General features: G+C 41.2%; 1 protein-coding gene across 2 annotated transcripts; it reads left to right on the top strand.

Annotated features, from left to right (window-relative positions):
• UBE2B (ubiquitin conjugating enzyme E2 B) lies at positions 1-19,502 on the top strand. Of its 2 annotated transcripts, XM_010338699.3 has the most exons (6): positions 2-191; positions 2,280-2,360; positions 4,286-4,311; positions 10,127-10,216; positions 17,201-17,289; positions 19,074-19,502. In XM_010338699.3, exons 1-6 carry the CDS (start codon positions 148-150, stop codon positions 19,200-19,202), a joined length of 459 nt encoding a protein of 152 aa, XP_010337001.1. In that variant the 5' UTR covers positions 2-147; the 3' UTR covers positions 19,203-19,502. The 2 variants fall into 2 exon arrangements, with proteins under 2 accessions (XP_010337006.1, XP_010337001.1); XM_010338704.3 differs by lacking the exon at positions 10,127-10,216 and having other exon boundaries at positions 1-191.
• The last annotated feature ends 1,995 nt before the right edge of the window (positions 19,503-21,497 follow it).

The following is a 21,497-nucleotide window of genomic DNA, read 5'->3' as shown; positions in this document are numbered from 1 at the left end:
GTCATTGCAGGGTTGTTTGTCAGTCTCGGTGGCGGCGGCGGCGGCGGCGGCGGCGGCTACCCACAGTGATTTGGCCGCCGCGCCGGGGGGTGGGGGGGCTGCGCGGGACTCTTTTCTTTCAGACTGACCGCGGGGCAGCTGGGGAGCATGTCGACCCCGGCCCGGAGGAGGCTCATGCGGGATTTCAAGCGGTAAGGGCCTTCACCTCCGCCTAGATGACGGCCCCTCAAAGCTGCGGGGCTGCAGGGTGGGGATTCCGGACACCTTCCCCTTGTGATCCTCCGAGGGCCGGCTGTGGGCCCAGCGGAACTGGCGGAAGCCGGGTCCTAGCCTCTGCTTTCACTCCCTTATCCTTGCCTGTAGCTCTGGCGGCCGAATAAATTTCGATACTCCTTCTCTTCCCCCCCAAAAGTAAAACGGTGTCGATCGACTGGCCTAGGGTTCCCTGCTGCCGATTTCGGCCGGCTGCCCGGCGATCAGACTTCTCCACCCGCCCCTGCACCCTGCGGCGCCCTCTTCTTGTCCTCTCAAAGTGAGCTCCTGCGGGAGCTTGTTCCTCGCCGGCTGCACCAGTCAGCTTTGTGTCACCGCCCAGCCGTCTTCTCCTAGGAGCCGGGTTGGGGCGAACCCCCACCTCCACGCCCCAGTCCTTTCCATTTCTGCCGTGAGGGTGGGGTCCAGTGCGTGAGGCCCGGAGCTTAACCCATCCCCCGAAACCCGACTCTGTCCCCGCCCGCCTGAAAGGACCTTGGGAACGGACTTAGAGATCTGGGACCTCAGAGCTGGCCACCCCGGCTGCCAGTGCCTGCTGGAACTCAGCTCTGGCTGCTGAAGAAAGCCCTATCTATAGCCTCCCGAGTCTGGAAAAATGCCTTCCCTTAGACTGGCGCTAATTTGATACTCCCTGGGCCTCCTTTGGTAAATAGGGTTTTGTTAGGAGGTATTGGGGTTGTGAGGAAGAAAATGATTAGTCCGTTGTTTACCTTTAATTGGATACTTAGAGATGTAGAAAACATAAGTGAAAAAACAGCATTTTGATACTCTGCACATTTTTCTTAATTTTTTTTTTCTGGGGATACCTTCCCTAATTGAGACAAAATATCTGGCCTAAAAACTTAGATTTGTCGCTCAGGAAGTCGCCTCTAAACTCAGCCATGATAAAGCCTATGTGAAGCATTTGGAAGCCATCCATTGTTTTGGGCTTTGGCCAACTTATTTAATTCATTGGTAGCTTCTCTTAGCCATTTAAAGGTAGGCGTCAAGCAGTGCAGTTCTTGTGAGGCTTCTGTTCGTAGTGGCCTAATTTGCTTGAAATTGATGAAAAACCATTTTTTTTTTTTTAATGTGGACTAGTTGCAAAGTGTGATGCCCCATGAAAACGACTGCATATTTATTTGTGTGTATGATGTAGCATTTTTCATTGCAGCTACAGACTCTGAAGGGAGATGCCCTTTTTTGTGCAAAAGTCATCTTTCTAAAGCTTGAAATCAGTGTATTTGCCTGGCACTCGTGACTAAAATTCAAATAGTAATTTAGTTCATGTCATTGTCGCCCTGGCTTCTTACTGTAATGCTCTGCTTAATTCTGAGTTGAATATGTGACACCTTTTGAAGTTTTCCAGAGGTCTGCAGTTTACAAGAATTTGAGGAATATTGGAAAGCCTTGTATTGAGTCTCATGATCTGAGAGGTAGATTTGGTGTTAGTGCAGAGCCTTAAAATAGGGACTGGCGGAAAACCTTTTAATTACTTTTTAAAGCCATTGCTGTTTGAAGCAAAAGGGATAAAGTAAATCTGCCTAATACTAGTTTCGTAATTAATGTGTTTTCAGTCATTTAGTGTTTACACTGAGGTTTGCTTTTTTCTTTTTTTTTAAGCCATTTTGCAGAAGTACCTGTGGTTAAGACACACAGTCTTTGGATGTTTAGAGCAGCAAAATCGATGGTTCTGTAAAAATACTATTTGCTTTTGAGGTTTTAAACTTTTTTTGGTTTAAGAGGACAGTCTGTATGCATCAATTCTTGAAGAGATAATAATCTTGATAATATTGAAAGAGGGATGATTCTTAAGCCTTTTACATTTTTAGATAATTTGGAGAGGTATTTAATAAGTGTTTATACCTGCTTAATATATTTAAGTCATAGAGTTCATTTTAGTTCACAATAAGGAAATGGAGTTAGTCTCTGTGTCACAGTAGATGGTATAGTGTCTGTAGGTGTTTATGTGGCCTCCTTAGTGGCCTTAATGTTCAACTTTTTAAATTACCACTCTGGATTTCTAGGTTACAAGAGGACCCACCTGTGGGTGTCAGTGGTGCACCATCTGAAAACAACATCATGCAGTGGAATGCAGTTATATTTGGGTGAGTTGAAAGGTTTATAATAGGTGTGTGTTGAATCTTTAAGTGAATACATAACAACTGCCTAGGAAAAGAAACTGGGGTGGAATGAGAGATCTTAAGGGCTAAAACTACAAGATAAATTAGAATAAAATTTTTTAAATTAGAATTTTAGCTCATGCCCAGGAGGATGGCTTGAACCCAGGAGTTCATCACCAGCCTGAGCAATATAATGAGACAGTGAGTCTCTCTCTCCCCGTCCCCCAAAAAAGGAGTTTTGGCCCAGCCTGGGCAGCATAGTGAGACCTCATCTCTACAAAAAGTACAAAACTAGCTGGGCATAGTGGTGCACACCTGTGGTCCCAGCTACTTGGAAGGTTGAGGCAGGAGGACCACTTGAGCCCAGGAGTTTGAGTGCCATGATTATGCCACTGTACTCCAGCCTAGGCAGCAGAGCCAAGACCCTGTGTCTCAAAATTAAAAAGGAAAAAAATTTCAGCAGTTATATAAAATTTATTTGCTCTTTTATTACGTAGGGTTTTATAATCGCTTCAGGTTTTACTTTTAAAATACTATTCAAAACTAAATGGAATGGAATAATAAAGGAGAAAAGATAAATTATTTTGTATAAAATATACCATGCAAATGCTCTCATTCTGTTGGAGCTATTACAAGATTTGGAACCAAAAATATTAAGAACTTCTACTGTGGCAAGTATTTAAGTGAAAGTGATTCACAGCCCAGTGTGAAATAGCAGAATGCAGCCATTTGAGAAGCAGTCATAAATTTTACCTACTATATATGTTGTATATATGCTTTTTACATTAAAGTTTTCTTATGCTTTTTTTTTTTTTGGTTTTTCTAGACTTGATCTGTTTTTTCTTTCATTCCTTTGAAACTCGAGATATGCATTCAAAAGTAAAAGGAATATGTTGATAAACAGAATTCTGACACTATAGATGAGCTACAAGAGTCTACATTTAAAGACTAGTGGAAAATGAGTGAGGTTCACCCTCATAAAGCACTTCTGTTATATTCAGGCTATTATCTGGCTACTTTGATATCCTGAATATGCCTTGCAAGTAATGATTAAACTTTATGCTGCTGCTTAGGAAGTATGAAATTGGGATGTGGGGGCAAGGGTCTGAGCAAGAGAATCTGGCGTTTTGGTGACAGCAACTATGCTTAGCTTATTTGAACAAGCGTTATGCATCTGTTGGAAAGCAGGACACTTGGGTTTGGCATCATAACTAAAGAGTATTGCTTTCCATCTTATTGCTGTAAAATAAAAAGATGACTTTTTCTCTTAAGAATATACATATGTGGCCAGGCGTGGTGGCTCACGCCTGAAATCCCAGCACTTTGGGAGGCTGAGGCGTGTGGATCACCTGAGGTCAGAGTTCAAGACCAGACTGACCAACATAGTAAAACCCCGTCTCTACTAAAAATACAAAAATTAACCAGGTATGGTGGCGCATGCCTATAATCCCAGCTACTCTGGAGGCTGAGACAGGAGAATCCCTTGAATCCAGGATGAGCAGGTTGCAGTGAGCCGAGATCATACCATTGCACTCCAGCCTGGGCAACAAGAGTGAAACTCCTTCTCAGAAGAAAAAACAAAAAACAACAACAAACAAAAAATATACATGTGTACAAAATGACTGGTCAGTATTAATGAACTGGAAGTTTTTTGTGCTAAAATTATGGGCAAGTTTTTTTGCTTGGTTTGGTAAAAACACCCTAAAAAGAAAGCTTAGAATGAAAGTTGTACTTTATGCCTGTGTTTACGAAAATCCAGGGCTAAGGTGTTATTAAGCTGTATCTTAAAACTCCACAAGTCATCAGACTTGGTCCCTCTTTTTCTGTTGGAATTTATCATTTCCACTGTTGAAAGTCAGCAAAAAGCAGAATGAGAAACTTCTTTTAATCAGAAATCTTCTTGTTTTCAGACCAGAAGGGACTCCCTTTGAAGATGGTAAGTGATACTCATTATGTCTTCTGGAGTGTTATGAGGTTGGTTTTTAGTAGCAAATAGTAACACCAACATATCTACTTGAAGCCGTATTCTAAGGTTAATAGGCCAAGTTAAAATTTAGTAAAGCTGTGGAGAATTTATACTTTATAAGGGACTTTTTTTCCCACATCAGCTTGGTCACATCCATTGGTAAAGTAACCAATATTAAAGGTTACTTTAAGGCCAGGCACGGTGGCTCACACCTGTAATCCCAGCACTTGGGGAGGCCAAGGCAGGCAGATCACAGGGTCAGGAGATTGAGACCATCATGCCCAACATAGTGAAACCCCATCACTACTAAAATACAAAAAAAAGCACCTATAGTCCCAGCTACTCAGAAGGTTGAGGCAGGGGAATCAACTTGAACCCAGGAGGCAGAGATTGCAGTGAGCTGAGATCAGGCCAGTGCACTCCAGGCTGGTGACAAGAGTGAAACTCCGTCTCAAAAAAAAAAAAGGGGGGGGTGGGTTACTTTAATATTTTCCTGTAGAACTGTAAGCCTAGATGGCAGTGTCTATGTTGAGAATAGTTTAAATTTAGTTGGCTTTGATAACAATATCTCTAAGGTGAACCTCAGAGGAGTAAATCATGCTTTTTACTTTGTTATCTTTGATATTTGATATGGTGTTGAGCTGAGATTTTTCTTAAAACATACATAGCTGCCAGTAGCTTCAAGTACTGTAGCATTTAACACCCATAAGTAGTTACCATTTTGCATAATCTTATGCATCTCAAGTTGAGTATTTATATCAGAAGCTAGGAAAATGGGAAACTAGTTCTAATAATGTGTTTATAATTGAGCTTATCAAATTGATTTTAACCAGGTACTTAGATTTTTCCTAATTACAGTGTTGGATTTTAAGAAATTATCAAGCAGCTTTGTTATTAACAAAATGACTTCAGAATTAATCCATCAAAAATATTTATCCAAGAATACTTACTGCAGCATTTGTTCATAAGGATGTAACCTGAATGTCCAGTGGGAGAAATGATTAAGCAAATTATGGTGTATCTGGACTCTGGAATATGTACCTGTTAAAGAATAAGGTCGCCGGGCGCGGTGGCTCAAGCCTGTAATCCCAGCACTTTGGGAGGCCGAGGCGGGTGGATCACGAGGTCAAGAGATTGAGACCATCCCGGTCAACATAGTGAAACCCCGTCTCTACTAAAAATACAAAAAATTAGCTGGGCATGGTGGCACGTGCCTGTAATCCCAGCTACTCAGGAGGCTGAGGCAGGAGAATTGCCTGAACCCAGGAGGCGGAGGTTGCGGTGAGCCGAGATCGCACCATTGCACTCCAGCCTGGGTAACAAGAGCGAAACTCTGTCTCAAAAAAAAAAAAAAGAATAAGGTCAATTTGGACAAATGCCTTAAGAGGACAAAAAAACTGAAGGATAATGTTTGTTGTAGCATCACATTTTCAGTAAATACATACATACATGTGCGTCTGTGTTAAAGGGTTATATACCAAACTGTTATCAGTGATTATCTGTAGGTGGGGGAAAGGAGTTGAAGGGGGAGGTACTTAAGGACTTCACCTTTTTTCGCTACATCAAGGATTCTCAAGTGTGTGTTCCATAAACCCCTTGGGGTCTCAGAGACACTTTCGGGGGACCCCTGCAGTCAAGTCTCATCATACTAAGAATGTTGACATTTGCACTGATGGTACCAAACCAATGGTGGCTAAAAACTACACCTAAGCAGTTTCCTATCTTAGAACAACAAGGCATTAGACAGTGGCACCAAACCACACTAACAGTTATTGTATTTGCATTTTAAAAGATGCCAGTTGGCCAGGTGCAGTGGCTCACACCTGCATAGCCAGCACTTTGGGAGACTGAGGCAGATGGATCACTTGAGTCCAGAAGTTTGAGACCAGCCTAGGGCAACCCATCTCTACAAAAAATTAGCCAGGAATGGTGGTACATGCCTTTAGTCCCCGTTACTTGGGAGGATGACCTGAGCCTGAGAGGTCAGGCCTGCAGTAAGCCCTGATGGAGCCACTGCACTCCAGCCTGGGTGACAGAGTGAGACCCTGTCTCAAAAAAGAAACTGCCAGTTTTTCTTAATTTCAAGGCATTTTAATTAGTAGTATGAAGCTCTGGACCCTTGAGTTATCTATCTTTTTGTTTGTTTGTTTGAGATGGAGTCTCGCTCCCTCACCCAGGCTGGAGTGCAGTGGCTCAATCTTGGCTCACTGAAACCTCTGCCTCCCTGGTTGAAGTGATTCTCATGCCTCAGCCTTCCAAGTAGCTGGGATTATAGATATGTGCCACCACGCCCAGCTAATTTTTGTATTTTTGTAGAGACAGGGTTTTACCATGTTGGCCAGGCTGGGGTCTTGAACTCCCAACCTCAGGTGATCTGCCCACCTCTGCCTCCCAAAGTGCTGAGATTACAGGCGTGAGCCACTGCGCCCATCCGAGTATCTATCTTTTAATATTCTGTATGATGAAGTGAGATGTATGAACAAATCACTTCTGCATGTCACAATATGATAGTTGTCTGGAAGAAAAGCACTTGTGCAGTTGTTTGAGTTGCAATTTGAACTACTTTTTTCATGGAACATTTTTATTTGAAAGAATGACAGACAAGCTGTGGTTATTTATGTTTGAATGTACGGCAGACATATTCTCAGAAGTGATGTAATAAGCTGGGCATGGTGCCGCATGCCTATAATCCCAGCTACTCAGGAGCCTGAGGTGGGAGGATCGCTTGAGCCCAGGAGTTTGAGGCTGCAGTACGCAATGATTGTGCCATTGCACTATAGCCTGGGCAACAGAGCAAGACTCTGTCTCAATTAAAAAAAAAAAAAAAAGTGTGGCCAGGCGCAGTGGCTCATGCCTGTAATCCCAGCACTTTGGGAGGCTGAGGTGGGTGGATCATGAGGTCAGGAGTTCGAGACCAGCCTGTCCAACATGGTGAAACCCCGTCTCTATTAAAAAATACAAAAATTAGTCGGGCATGGTGGCGGGCGCCTTTAATCTCAGCTACTTGGGAAGCCGCCATTGAACACCAGCCTGGGCGACAGAGCAAGACTCTGTCTCCAAAAAAGAAAATATTCCTTTTTTCAATTACATACTTGTGTGAGCCTGGATTTTCTTCTTGTACTTAAACCAAGCAAGATATTATAACAGACTGAGTGCAGAAGCAGATGAAAGAATCCAGCTGTCTTCTGTTAAACCAGTCATTAAAGAGAGAGTTGCAAAAATGCAAAACAATGCTAAACTTATCACTAACTTGGGGAGAAATATAATTTTCATTTATATTATGTGTAATGGGTTTGTGGTTTAACCTAACATGTTGAGTTAATGTGTAAGGAGTTTGCAGTTGTTTTGATTGTTTTTGTTTTTGAGACAGTCTCACTCTTGTTGCCCAGGCTGGAGTGCCATGGCACGATCTCTGCTCAATGCAACCTCCGCCTACCGGGTTCAAGCCATTCTCCTGCCTCAGCCTCCCAAGTAGCTGGTATCACAGGCACGTGCCATCATGCCTGGCTAATTTTTATACTTTTAGTAGAGATGGGGTTTCATCATGTTGGCCAGGCTAATCTCGAACTGCTGACCTCAGGTGATCCACCACCTCAGCCTCCCAAAGTGCTGGGATTACAGGTGTGAGCCACCGCACCCAGCTGTAGTTATTTTTAATGAAGATTTTCTAAGCTTATTTTTTTTTTTCTTACTGATTTGGAGTCTTACTTTGTCACCCATGCTGTAGTACAGCGGCGTACTCTGGGCTCACTGTAACCTCCACGTCCTGGGTTCAGTGGATTCTCCTGCCTCAGCCACCCGAGTAACTGGGATTACAGGCGTGCTTCACCACGCCCCACTAATTTTTGTATCTTTGGTAGAGATGGGTTTCACCATGTTGGCCAGGCTGATCTCAAAACTCCTGACCTCAAAGTGATCTGCCTGCCTCAGCCTCACAAAGTGCTGGGATTACAGGCATGAACCATCGCACCCACCCCTGAGTTACAGTTTCTAATACAACAAATATCAATAAGTATATCCTGTGGTGTGCTGGAGGCGGCCTATACTGATTCATGAGAGCCGGTTGTTAACATTATTTTTGCAAGCTGGTTATTAAAAAGGCATTCTTTTAAAATAATATAAAAACTCAGTTTTCAGAAATTAGAAAGTGATAAATACACAAACCTCATCACCTTTTAATTATTTTGGCACATTGTACTACTTTGGTGGTCTTAAGGTTATTATGATTTTTGTATCTCTATAATAGAAATACTATAAAATGGTATGCTATTGCATGCATCTCTTCCCAGCTTCATGTTCAGTTAGTTCACATTGAAGTGTGGTCCTGGTAGGACTAAGAGGGTAAAGAGGTCCTTCAATTAAAAAGTTTAAGGATAGCTATGCTTCATATGTGGTTTTGCCTGAAATTTTACACTGTACAGCTGTTATTTTTGTAATTAAAATTAAAATGAAAACTTAAAAATCTGTAATTAGGCTTAGGGCTAACTTCGTAGAATGTTTCAGAGTTTCTCTATTCTATTAATACGTGCTAAAATAGAAATCACTTTAGGTTGCTGGTATTTTTGGTCTTTCCAGTCTCAAATTTCCAAACAACTTTTTGTTTTTGTTTTTGTTTTTGAGACGGAGTTTCACTCTTGTTACCCAGGCTGGAGTGCAATGGCGCGATCTCGGCTCACCGCAACCTCTGCTTCCTGGGTTCAGGCAATTTTCCTGCCTCAGCTTCCTGAGTAGCTGGGATTACAGGCACGCACCACCATACCCAGCTAATGTTTTGTATTTTTAGTAGAGATGGGCTTTCACCATGTTGACCAGGATGGTCTTGATCTCTTGACCTCGTGATCCACCCGCCTCGGCCTCCCAAAGTGCTGGAATTACAGGCTTGAGCCACCGCGCCCAGCCCCAAACAACTTTTAAGTATGGAGTTGAAGGTTGTATGGCAAAGATAGGACCACGATAATATAATATAAAATATTTACCTAGCTGTGAGCTATAATCTTAATAGACTAAAGCCAGGAGCTTATAATTTAGGCCAAGAAAGACTGTTTTGTTTTTAACTGTGCATTGATGAAATTAGGAAAGAACCTAATAGAGACATCTGGACTGGTTTAAAGTTGTATTGACTTCATTAGGATTAAGTCCCAGCTTCCTGAATATGTTCAAGGGGTTGTAGTTAGAGGACTGCCTTTAAAGAAACAGCATCTGGATAGTTAAGTAAGACCAAAAGAAGTCTATAGAGACAAACTGTTAATAGTGGTTAAATGCTGATTTAGACTGACCAACATGTACCTTGTTGGCGTATAACCAAAAGTAGGTAATGATACTAAAGCTTTAATGATTCTTGGCAATTTCAAATGGAGCGATTGGTGTGGGGATAGAATGAGTCTATCACATAAGTACCCACACCTCCAGTATGAGTCTTTTGCCATGTGGTAGTCAGCCCCTCTCAAAAATCCTTTGACCGTCCTCTGTTCCAAACTATGATAAACTATTTGTAGTTCTTCAAATATGCATTTTAAATCTTGGTAGCTAGGGCCCAGTTGCCTTCCAAAAATGTGACAGTTAACACTCCCACCAATAGCAACATGATTGTGCTCGTCCCCAACTGCTTGCCAATGCTGCGTGTTATCACTCTAACATAGAGTATATTTAGCATGTTTTGTGTGCCCAACCAAAGTTGACATACTAACTTATATGTGGTTGTGCAAAAACGAGTATGCAGTTGAGAACTGATTGATGAGATAAAGTTCTGCTTTTCTTTACTATCATTATTTTGTTTTCTCTCTAGGTACTTTTAAACTAGTAATAGAATTTTCTGAAGAATATCCAAATAAACCACCAACTGTTAGGTTTTTATCCAAAATGTTTCATCCAAATGGTAAGTAGCATTTTTTAGATTTTGCAGATCATAGTGGGGGAAAGAATTTTGCTTCCCTCCTTTTAGCTCTTGCCCCTTACTTTTCACCAGTAGGGCTCACTCATAGGTGTTGCTTCTGTGTCCCTGTTAGCCATGTTTTTTGTTGTGGATTTTTGGTCTGTTTCTTGTTTCTTCAGAGACAAGGTTACACTCTGTCATCCCTGATGGAGTGCAGTGGTGTGAGTAACTCAAACTCATGGGTTCAAGTAATCCTTCTGCCGCAGACTCCTAAGTAGCCAGGATGACAGGCATGGACCACCATTACCAGATAATTTTTTTTTCTTTTTCTGGTTTGTAGACACAAAGTCTGTGTGCTGCCCAGGCTGGTCCTTGAACTCCTAGCCTCAAGCAGTCCTCCTACTTTGGCTTCCCAAAGCACTGGGATTTCAGGAATGGGCCACCTTTTCTAGCCTTCCTTTCTGTAGTAGAATCTTATCAAGCTTTCAAATGGAGGTCAAGTTGTTTTAATAACTCCTGAATTAAAAGTAATATGTGGTTGGGCATGGAGACTCATACCTGTAATCTCAGCACTTTGGGAGGCCAAGGTGGGCGGTCAGGAGTTTGAGACCAGCCTGACCAACATGGTGAAACTCCATCTCTACTACAGATACAAAAATTAGCCAGGTGTGGTGGTGGGCACCTTTAATCTCAATTACCCAGGAGGCTTGAAGCAGGAGAATCACTTGAACCTGGGAGGCAGAGGTTGCATTGAGCCGAGATCACAACACTGCACTTCAGCCTGAGTTACAAAGCAAGAGCCTGTCTCAAAAAGAAAAAAAAGGTAATATGTAAGCCAGGCACAGTGGTCAGTCCCAGCTACTCTGGAGGCTAAGGCAGGAGGGTGGCTTGAGCCTAGGAGTTAAGAGGCCAGCCTAGGTAACATAAAGCAAGATTCTGTTGCCACTAAAATAAATAAAAGTATTACCTATTTATTTGTAGAACTGTGAAAAATAACAACAAAAAAATCTGTTGACTACAATTTAGCTTTTCAAAACTATAATTTTGGCCAGGCATGGTGGCTCATACCTATAATCCCAGCACTTTCGGAGGCCAAGGTGGGAGGGTTGCTTTAACCCGGGAGTTAGAGACCAGCCTGGGCAACATAGTGAGATCCCATCCCTATAAAATTTTTAAAAAATAACAGGGCATGGTAGCATACACCTGTAGTCTCAGCTCCTCATGGAGGCCGAAGTGAGAGGATCACTTCAGCCCAGGAGGTCAAGGCCACAGTGAGCCATGACTGTGCCACTGCACTCTAGCCTGGGCAACAGAGCAAGATCCTACCTTAAAAAAAAAGTACAGTTTGGCTTATACAAAATTGGAGTTGGTGGCCTCGCACAGTGGCTGATGCCTATAATTCAGCAATTTGGGAGACTGAGGTGGGTGAATTGCTTGATCCTAGGAGTTCCAGACCAGCTTGGGCAACATAGTAAAACCCCATCCCTACAAAAAAATGTAAAAATTAGTTGAGCACAGTGGTGCATACCTGTATTCTCAGCTGCTACGGAGGCTGAGGTGGGAGAATTTATAGAGCCTGGAAGGTTGAGGCTGTAGTGAGCCATGATTGCACCACTGCACTCCTGCCTGAGTGACAAAGCAAGACCCTGTCTCAAAAAAAAAAAAAAAAAAAAAAAAAAAATTGGGATCATGTTATATATAAAGTGAGGTAACTTTTTTTTTTTTTTTTTTTTTTTTTTTTTAAATATACTGTGAACATTTGCCCTTACTAAATATTCTGAGCCAGGCACAGTGGCTCATGCCTATAATCCCAGCATGTTGGGAAGCCGAGTAGATCACAAGGTAGATCACAAGGTTAAGAGATCAAGACCATTCTGGCCAACATGGTGAGACCCTGTCTCTACTAAAAATACACAAAATTAGCTGGGTGTGGTGGCCTGCGCTTGTAGTCCTAGCTACTCAGGAGGCTGAGGCAGGAGAATCACTTGAACCCGGGAGGTGGAGATTGCACTGAGCTCAGATCACACCACTGCACTCCAGCCTGGTGACAGAGCAAGACTCCGTCTCAAAAATAATAATTAAAAAAAAATTCTGATACATCATTTTTAATGGCAAAATGTTCTGTTACATAGATCTTATCATATTTTTAACCAATGTCCAATTGTTGATAGTATTCAATTGTTTACAGCTTTAAATAGCACTTTGAACATTCTTAAAAATCTTAAATTTTTTTGCTTTTTTTTGAGACAAAGACTTGCTCTGTCATGCTGGCTAGAGTGCATTGGCGTGATCTTGGCTTACTGCAACCTACACCTCCTGGGTTCAAGCGATTCTCTTGCCTCAGCCTCCTGAGTAGCTGGGACTACAGGCTTGTGCCACCATACCTGGCTAATTTTTGTGGTTTTTTTTTGAGACACAGTCTTGTTCTGTAGCCAGGCGCCAGGCTGGAGCGCAGTGGCACAGTCTCGGCTCACTGCAACCTCCACCTCCCAGGTTCAAGCAATTCTCCTGCTACAGCCTCCCGAGTAGCTGGGACTACAGGCGCACGCCACCACACCCAGCTAATTTTTGTATTTTTAGTAGAGATGGGGTTTCACCATGTTGGCCAGGATGGTCTCGATCTCTTAACCTGGTGATCTGCCTGCCTCAGCCTCCCAAAGTGCTGGGATTACAGGCTTGAGCCACCGCACCCGGCCAATTTTTGTATTTTTAGTAGACACAGACTTTCACCATGTTGGCCAGGCTGGTCTTGAACTCCTGACTTCAGGGGATCCGCCTGCCTTGGCCTCCCAAAGTGCTAGGATTACAGGTGTGAGCCACTGTGCCTGGCCTCAAAATAAGTATTTTCAGATACCAATTATTATTTTGACTGAGTTTTCTGTTTGTTTTTTTAATTGCTGCATAACAGTTAGACTAAATTTTTAAAGTGAAGATTATTGGGCATAGGCTTGTATGTTTTTAAAGCTTTTAATATCATTTTTCATTTTTTTTCCTTCAGTAGAATTGTTCTAAATTTCACTCGGTAGAGTAGTTACTATTCTTTAAATGATGGCTAATTCCTTTGTAATAAATTTGGTCTTTCTTGACATATTGCTGTTTACATCTATTAATTACATTTATAATTCTGGATTATAAATTAACATGTGAAAGAGCTTTTCCAAATTCTTGAAGCTCCTCTTCAGTCTTGAAGCTTCTCTTCCGCCTTTGCTTATTTAAATGTGATATTCCCCATCAGCCAACTCACTTTGAGGAAGAACATTTTCAGAGGTCCTCTTGATTGTGTCTCTTGTGCTGCAGAATACGTTATAGAGCTCCCTACCTAAAGGAGAGATGTGTTTTTTGTCTGGAAGCAAGGTGACTTTCCAGTGATAAATACAACCTTTGGTGCTTCATTGCTGTGAAGTTGCCTTTTCCTTCTAGCTGCCATTTTTGCTTTTTTTTTTTTTTTGGTCCAAGACAGGTTTAATTTTATTTTCTGTTTCTCCTTTTAGGGATGTTCCCAACTCATTTACCATTTATTAGACTGTAGCTTTGTCTGGCTTAGACTCGTTATTGAGTCAAAACCAAACCAATTATGGTAAGGGAGGTCTTTAAATCGAGGTAGGAAACACTAGAATGAGTAAGAGGTATGAATCTAGGGTTATCAACTTAAGAAATTCAAATTTTTAAGAAAACAGTGTATTTGGTTTTCACATCTCTTCATATTTACAGCATGGATTCCCTTTTTACTATGAGTACTTTTTTATAATTTAATTTTCTGGTTTAATTTTTAAAAAACATTTATTGAAATATAATTTACACACCAAGCTGTTCACTTTAATTGTATAGCTCATATAGTTTTTAGCATAATCACAACCATCACCGTGACCACTTTAAAAACAACAAAAAGCCCCATGACTATTCTCTTAGCAGTCTTAGATTTGACTATTCTGGACATTTCATATAAGTGGAATCTTATAATATGTGGTCCTTTGTAACTGACTTCTGTCACCCAGCATAAAGTTTTCAAGGTTCATCTATGTTGTGACATAAAGTATCTGTGATTCATTTTTTATTGCTGAATAATATTCCATTGTATGGATCTTCTGCATTTTGTTTTATCAATTCATCAGTTGATAGATAATTTGAGCTCTGGTTTACTTTTGGATTCTCAAAAATACTCAGAACTTTAAAATTGTTTTATACTTTTATGGGTTTTACAAAGGTGCTCATTTTTGCTTTGCGTGGCTAAGTTTGGTGTTTCTGTGGGACAGACAGTAATTGGCTGTATTTCTTTGAAGGTGAGAGAGAGCTCTACTAGGCTAAGGCCAACTATTGGGAGTACTGAGCACATGGATGGTAAATGAGGCCACAGGAGTGAATAGATTGCCCAGAGTATGTATAAAGGATAAGAAGGAAAAGGGCCTAGGATGGAGCCCTGAAGAATAATAGTGTTTAAGCATGATTTGCACTCCCACACCGTTATGAAGTGGTATCTGTAACATTTAAATGCATTTACCCTTTGTCTTATATAGCAGTTCACTTCTAGAAATTTATCGTACAGATAAATAGTCTCACAGTTAGGCAGATATTTACATTAATTGCTTGTATTTTCACAGAATCAGTCTAAAAGGGGAAGAACCCTCCCACATGTTTAGGACTTTAAATACCTGTTAGTCACTTTATTTTTAAGTGAAAGGAATATATACTCATTGCACAAATAAATCATAAACACAAGAAAGGGTAAAGAAAATAAGGTCAGCCGGGCACCATGGCTCACGCCTGGAATCCTAACACTTTGGGAGGCCAAGGTGGGTGGATCACAGGTCAAGGAGTTTGAGACCAGCCTATCCAGCATGGGAAAACCCTTTCTCTACTAAAAATACAAAAATTAGCTGGATGTGGTTGTGCATGCCTGTGATCCCAGCTATTCGGGAGGCTGAGGCAGGAGAATCACTTGAACCTTGGAGGCGGAGGTTGCAGTGAGCTTAAATTACACCACTGCACTCCATCCTGGGCAACAGACTGAGACTCCGTCTCAAAAAAAAAAAAAGGCTGGGTGTGGTGGCTCACGCCTATAATCCCAGTACTTTGGGAGGCCAAGGTGGGTAGATCACCTGAGATCAGGAGTTTCAGACCAGCCTGGCCAATGTGGCAAAACCCTGTCTCTACTAAAAACGCAGAAATTAGCTGGGTGTGGTGGCAGGCGCCTGTAATCCCAGCTACATGAGAGACTGGCAGGACAATTGCTTGAACCTGGGAGGTGGAGGTTGCAGTGAGTCGAGATTTGCACCATTGCATTGCTCTCCAGCCTGCGCAACAAGAGTGAAACTGTCTCAAAAATAAAGGAAGATCATCCATCATCCTACTAGTATATCCACTACTTATATTTTGACATTAAGTCTTACAGATGTTTTTGTGACTACATATACTTTAAATGAAATATTTATATAAAACTTCTTAATCAAAATAGGGAATTATAAATAATTAAAAACTTTTTTTTTGAGATGGAGTTTCACTCTTGTTGCCCAGGCTGGAGTGCAATGGCACAATCTCAGCTCACTGCAGCCTCCGCCTCCCAGGTTCAAGCGATTCTCTTGCCTGAGCCTCCTGAGTAGCTGGGATTAGAGGCACGTGCCACCATGCCTGGCCAATTTTGTAATTTTTAGTAGAGATGGGGCTTCTCCATGTTGGAGGCTGGTCTCAAACTCCCAACCTCAGGTGATCTACCCGCCTCAGCCTCCCAGAGTGCTGGGATTACAGGTGTGAGCCACCATGCCCAGCCTTAAAAACTTATTTTTAAGGTAATATTTTGTGAATGTCTTACTATATAAACAGTAGATGTGTATCATTTCTGGTGACTGTTGGTATTGGTTATATGAATGTACCGTTGTTTATTTAGTCAGCCCCCTCTCAGTTCCCCCTTTATGGAACACAAGGTAGTTAGTTTCCAGTTTTTCACTTTTTTTTTTTTTTTTTTAAGACAGAGTCTTGCTCTGTCGCCCAGGCTGGAGTATAGTGGCACAATCTTGGATAACTGCAGCCTCTGCCTGCCGGGTTCAAGCCATTCTGCCTCAGCCTCCCAAGTAGCTGGGACTACAGGCAAGCACCACCATGCCCGGCTAATTTTTGTATTTTTAGTAGAGATGGGGTTTCACCATGCTGGCCAGGCTGGTCTCAAACTCCTGACCTCATTATCCGCCTGCCTTGGCCTTCCAAAGTGCTGGAATTACAGGCATGAGCCACTGTGTCTGGTCTTTCACTCTTATAAATAATATTATAGTGAACATCCTGTAAGTCAATCTTTGTGCATGTCCACGTTTATTTCCTTAGAGTAATTTCTAGGAGTATAATTGCTATGTCAAAAAAAGCAGTTTTTAAAAAGCTTTATTTAAGAATATTTAGAAATACAGAATTTAAACAGATTGTTAAATGATAATGTGTTGAAGAAATTTAACTCAAAGCCTATTGATCATAAGGTGCTGTCTTAGTTCATTTTCTGCTACAACAGAATAGCAGGGACTGATAATTTATAAACAATAGTAGTTTGTTTGGCTCATGGTTCTGGAGACTGGGAAGTCCAAGGGCATGGCACTGGCACCTAAGCAAGGTCCTTGGTGCTGTGACATCCCATGGTGGAAGGCAGGCAAGTGAGCACACAAGACAGAGAGAAAAAATGGAGCCAAACTCATCCTTTTATCTGGAGCCCACTCCTGCCATAATTAATCCATTCATTGAGGGCAGAGCCCTCATGACCTAAGCACTTAAAGGTCCCGCTTCTCAACACTGTTTAATGGCAATTAAATTTCAACATGAGTTTTGGAGGGAACATTCAAACCACAGCAGGTGCAAAATAAGAGACCTTAGTTTTAAGACAGGTTTTCCTGTGATACACAAGAGTTTAGTGCCTAATATTTAAAACTTCTAAGCTGTTTGTTATAAAGATTTCTCTTAACTGTTAGATATGACAAAGTGAATGTGTAACCAATTTTAATGTTGTTTTTGCAGTGTATGCTGATGGTAGCATATGTTTAGATATCCTTCAGAACCGATGGAGTCCAACATATGATGTATCTTCTATCTTAACATCAATTCAGGTAGGTGTGTGTTAGGATGTATTACAATTTGTCAGTATTCTGTAGGATATAGTCAGCTCCTTTAGGAGCACTCTAACCTTCATGGCAGAGCTTGGACAAGAATCCATGATTTTCAGCTAACTTCTCTTTCAGTAGTGCCTACATGAGATCCAGTCCACAGTCTCTTTCCTAATTGTATAAGTTACATGCTCTCACATGTCAAACTTAGTTTGTGCCTATGAAGCATAGCCAAGGGTTGTGGAAAAGAAAAAATTGCTTGGAAAAACCATAGGGACCTAAAGAAACTGCCAGGTGCAGATAAGCATTGAGTATGTTACTCCATCAAATAAATTCTGTCTTAAAAAAAGACAGGAAAAGTAATGTAACCATTTGCCAAAGCAGTCTGGCAGAATATTTCAGAATAGATTTTTGAATAAAAATTTAGGAAGGATGGAGTGAGGGGTATTTTAGTTTTGTGGATTTGAGAGGAGCAGAAATAATACGTTGGCTTGTGATGTTCCTTTTAAAGTTTTTTCTTTCACACTTCTTTAATTCTGGTCCTCTTTTTTTTTCTCTTCTTTTTTTGAGACAGAGTCTCGCTCTGTCGCCCAGGCTGGAGTGTAGTGGCTTGATCTCGGCTCACTGCAACCTCCACTTCCTGGGTTCAAGTGAATCTCTTGCCTTAGCCTCCCGAGTAGCTGGACTACAGGCACGTGCCATGATGCGTGGCTGAGTTTTTGTGTTTTTAGTAAGACGGGCTTCCACTGTGTTAGCCAGGATAGTCTTGACCTCCCAAATTGTTAACGATTATAGGCATGAGCCACTGAGCCTGGCCAATTGTGGTCATCCTGTAAGCAGTTTTTCAACCTTCCTATCTCATTCCCTTCCTGCTAAATGTGTTTTGTTGATGAAAGGAAACAAGACTTACCCCCTAACTTTTACTGTCAGGCATTTGCAAAGTAACTGCAGTAATAGAGTTTAACCTTGGATGGTGTTAGTTACTGTGAGATTTATTGGTAGTATATGTTAACCAAATTAAGCTGTTCAGTTCCTTGGTTTAATGAGAAAGTCTCAATATGCTTAAGAATATTCTTTTCAGATTTCTTTGAAATTATATAGGGTTTTTTTTTCTTCTTTTTCTTTTTTTGAAACAGGGTTTTGCTCTCGTTGCCCAGGCTGGAGTGCAGTGGCGCAATCCTGGCTCATTGCAACCTCCACCTCCCCGGTTCAAGCAGTTTTCTTGCCTCAGCCTCCCTAGTAGCTGGGATTACAGGCATATGCCACCACGCCTGGTTAATTTTGTATTTGTAGTAGAGATGGGGTTTCTCCATGTTGGTCAGGCTGGTCTTGAACTCCCCACCTCAGGTGATCCACTCGCCTCAGCCTCCCAAAGTGCTGGAATTACAGGCGTGAGCCACCGCACCCCGCCTCTTTTTCTTTTTTAATAGGAATAGGGTATCCTGTGTTACCCAGGCTGGTCTTGAACTGCTGGGCTCAAGGGTTCCTCCTGTCTCAGCCTCCCAAAGTGTTAGGATTACAGGTGTGAGCCACTGTACCCAGCTGAAATTAATTATAGGCTTTAAGGCAATTGAGAACTTTGTTTCAGAAGCTTAAGTTCCTTAGCAGCAAGAAACCTCATAATATTTATAAAACCATTTCTAAAAGTATTTAGACCAAAAATTATTTAACATGTTGATCTCTGAAGTAATTTGTTTCATATAACTTCTCTAATATATTCCATATCTGACCCCTGTTAGTATAAAGAATAACTATGCAAATCTGTTTTTTCTTCTCTTTTCTCCTAGTCTCTGCTGGATGAACCGAATCCTAACAGTCCAGCCAATAGCCAGGCAGCACAGCTTTATCAGGAAAACAAACGAGAATATGAGAAAAGAGTTTCGGCCATTGTTGAACAAAGCTGGAATGATTCATAATAGACAACTGGTCTGTTAATCTTTTTCATCATTGTTGTGTATAATTTACCTCTCAGTAGAAAGGCTAACAAATTTTAAGTGCCACAGGTTTTAAGGATTCTGCAGAAAAAAAAGAAAAATGTCCTTCAGTTTAGAACCTACAAAAGCTTGTGTATCTTGATTAATGTACTTTTTATTGCATGGTGTGAACTAAGTTATTGCTGCATAAATTTGTAATATATCCTGTTTGTATTTTTTTCCAAGTGTATAATGTTGGTGTGGAGTTTTCATGACAGAATATACACATTTTGTAAATCTGTACTTTTTTCAAATATTGAATGCCTTATTTTTGAATTCTTTAGATTTTTAAATTGGAAAAAGCACTTAAAGTTTTTTATATATGAATATTACATGTAAAGCTGTTAAAATACATAACTTCAGTGCAAGAGACTTTGTCACTTATTTCCTTATGTGCATAGGACGGGTTAATAAGTCTCTAGCTCTCCATCAACTCATAGTTTCATTTACAATTTCAAAAGAACATTCTTATATTTTATCAAGAATGTCTTCAAATTGGATTCAAAATAGCAATTATAATCTCAAACTTTCTTGTGAATGTACCTATGTTAGTTCAATTGAATAATTCTATACATAACTGGTTTGATTCTGTCCAACTCTGGTATAGTTTCTTCATGCATTACTTACTGTTAAACTGTACCTTTTGCAATTTCACAGTTGGCACCTCTGCCATGAGCAGAGAACTGATGCGACTTGTTTTGCTGCTTGGTCGCACTTTAAAAGGTTTTTGAGAGGCCGGGCACGGAGGCTAACGCCTGTAATCCCAGCACTTTGGGAGGCCAAGACAGGTGGATCACCTGAGGTCAAGAGTTTGAGACCATCCTGGCTAACACGGTGAAACCCCATCTCTATTAAAAAAAAATACAAAAAATTAGCTGGGCATGGTCTCACTTGCCTGTAGTTCCAGCTACTTGGGACGCTGAGGCAGGAGAATCACTTGAACCCGGGACGCAGAGGTTGCAGTCAGCCGAGATTGCGCCACTGCACTCCACCCTGGGTTACAGAGTGAGATTCCATCTCAAAAACAAAATTTAAAAAAGGTTTTTGATTAAGGAAGAAAGTAAAGCCATAAACATTTGCCAGAAATTCATACCCCCCAGTATTAGCAATGAATTGGTTCCATTGATTTGAGAAAGGCACATACTTGGGAGGGAAATCTTGGTGTAACTTAAAGATTTGAAAATTACCTTTAATGCAATGCCTATCTGTTTATTCTGGGAAATGTTTTAACGCCAGGGCCTGCTGAGTTGCTGCTTCTTGTGGAGATTTTTTTTTTTTTTAAATCTCCTGAGTTGTAAAAGTTGTACTGCATCTTAGTTTACCGGTTAAATTTAAAACACAGTATTGTAGAAAGCTAATACAAAACTATCCTATGCCTTCAAATAGTATAGAAAATGGAAAATATACAAGTAAATTCTGTTGAACCACCTGTGTATTCTCTCTAGTAGTTAAAACAGCTATTTCAGTAACCTCAAGAGTTTCTTGTCATATCCATAAGATTGAGTTACAGTATGGCAATATCTGCAGCTTCTATTCATTAGGCAAAGTTTAACATTTGAATGGATAAATGCTTATAGGCCAGGCCAGGTGGCTCCCACTTGTAATTCCAGGACTTTGGGAGGCCAAGGCAGGAGGATCACTTGAGGCTAGGAGTTCGAGGCCAGCCAAGGCAACATAATTAGACCTTGTCTCTACTTAAAAAAAATTTTTTTAATTACTTGGGCATAATGGCACTTGCCTGTAGTCTCAGCTACTCAGGAGACTGAGGCAGTAAGATAGCTTGTGCCTAGGAGGTTGAGGCTGCAGTGAGCTGTGATCATGCCATTGCAGTCCAGCCTGGGTGACAGAGCAATAGCCTGTCTTTAAAAATAAAAGGTATTACTTGGCAAATTCTGAGGTAAGTGTATGATCTGAGGGAACTCTTGATACAAATGGGAATTCATTAACTGGAAACAGGGCTCCCCAAAGGATGCTTTTTGTGGTGCTTTTATAGTTTAGCTCCAAAACAAATTATGGACATTCACTCCAGTAACTCCTACCTAGATCATGCAGTAACTATGAAGGTCTGCCCTCTTTTTTTTTTAAAAGCTAGGTGGCTTTTTTTATTTTTAAATTTTATTTATTTATTTATTTTGAGACGGAGTCTTGCTCTGTCACCAGCCCGGAGTGCAGTGGCGCAATCTTGGCTCACTGCAGCCTCTGCCTCCTGGGTTCAAGCGCTTCTTCTATCTCAGCCTC

This window comes from Saimiri boliviensis, chromosome 1 (genome assembly GCF_048565385.1).
Source record: "Saimiri boliviensis isolate mSaiBol1 chromosome 1, mSaiBol1.pri, whole genome shotgun sequence".
NCBI classification, from domain to species: Eukaryota; Metazoa; Chordata; class Mammalia; order Primates; family Cebidae; genus Saimiri; species Saimiri boliviensis.
Note: the sequence above shows the minus strand (reverse complement) of the source record. Positions and strands in the feature narration are given on the sequence as shown.

Coding starts and splice junctions, on each gene's coding strand:
- UBE2B (XM_010338699.3), top strand. CDS start 148: ATGTCGACCCCGGCCCGGAGGAGGCTCATGCGGGATTTCAAGCG. Junction 4,312..10,126: donor AGGGACTCCCTTTGAAGATG/GTAAGTGATACT, acceptor TTTTCTCTCTAG/GTACTTTTAAACTAGTAATA. Junction 17,290..19,073: donor CTATCTTAACATCAATTCAG/GTAGGTGTGTGT, acceptor CTTTTCTCCTAG/TCTCTGCTGGATGAACCGAA.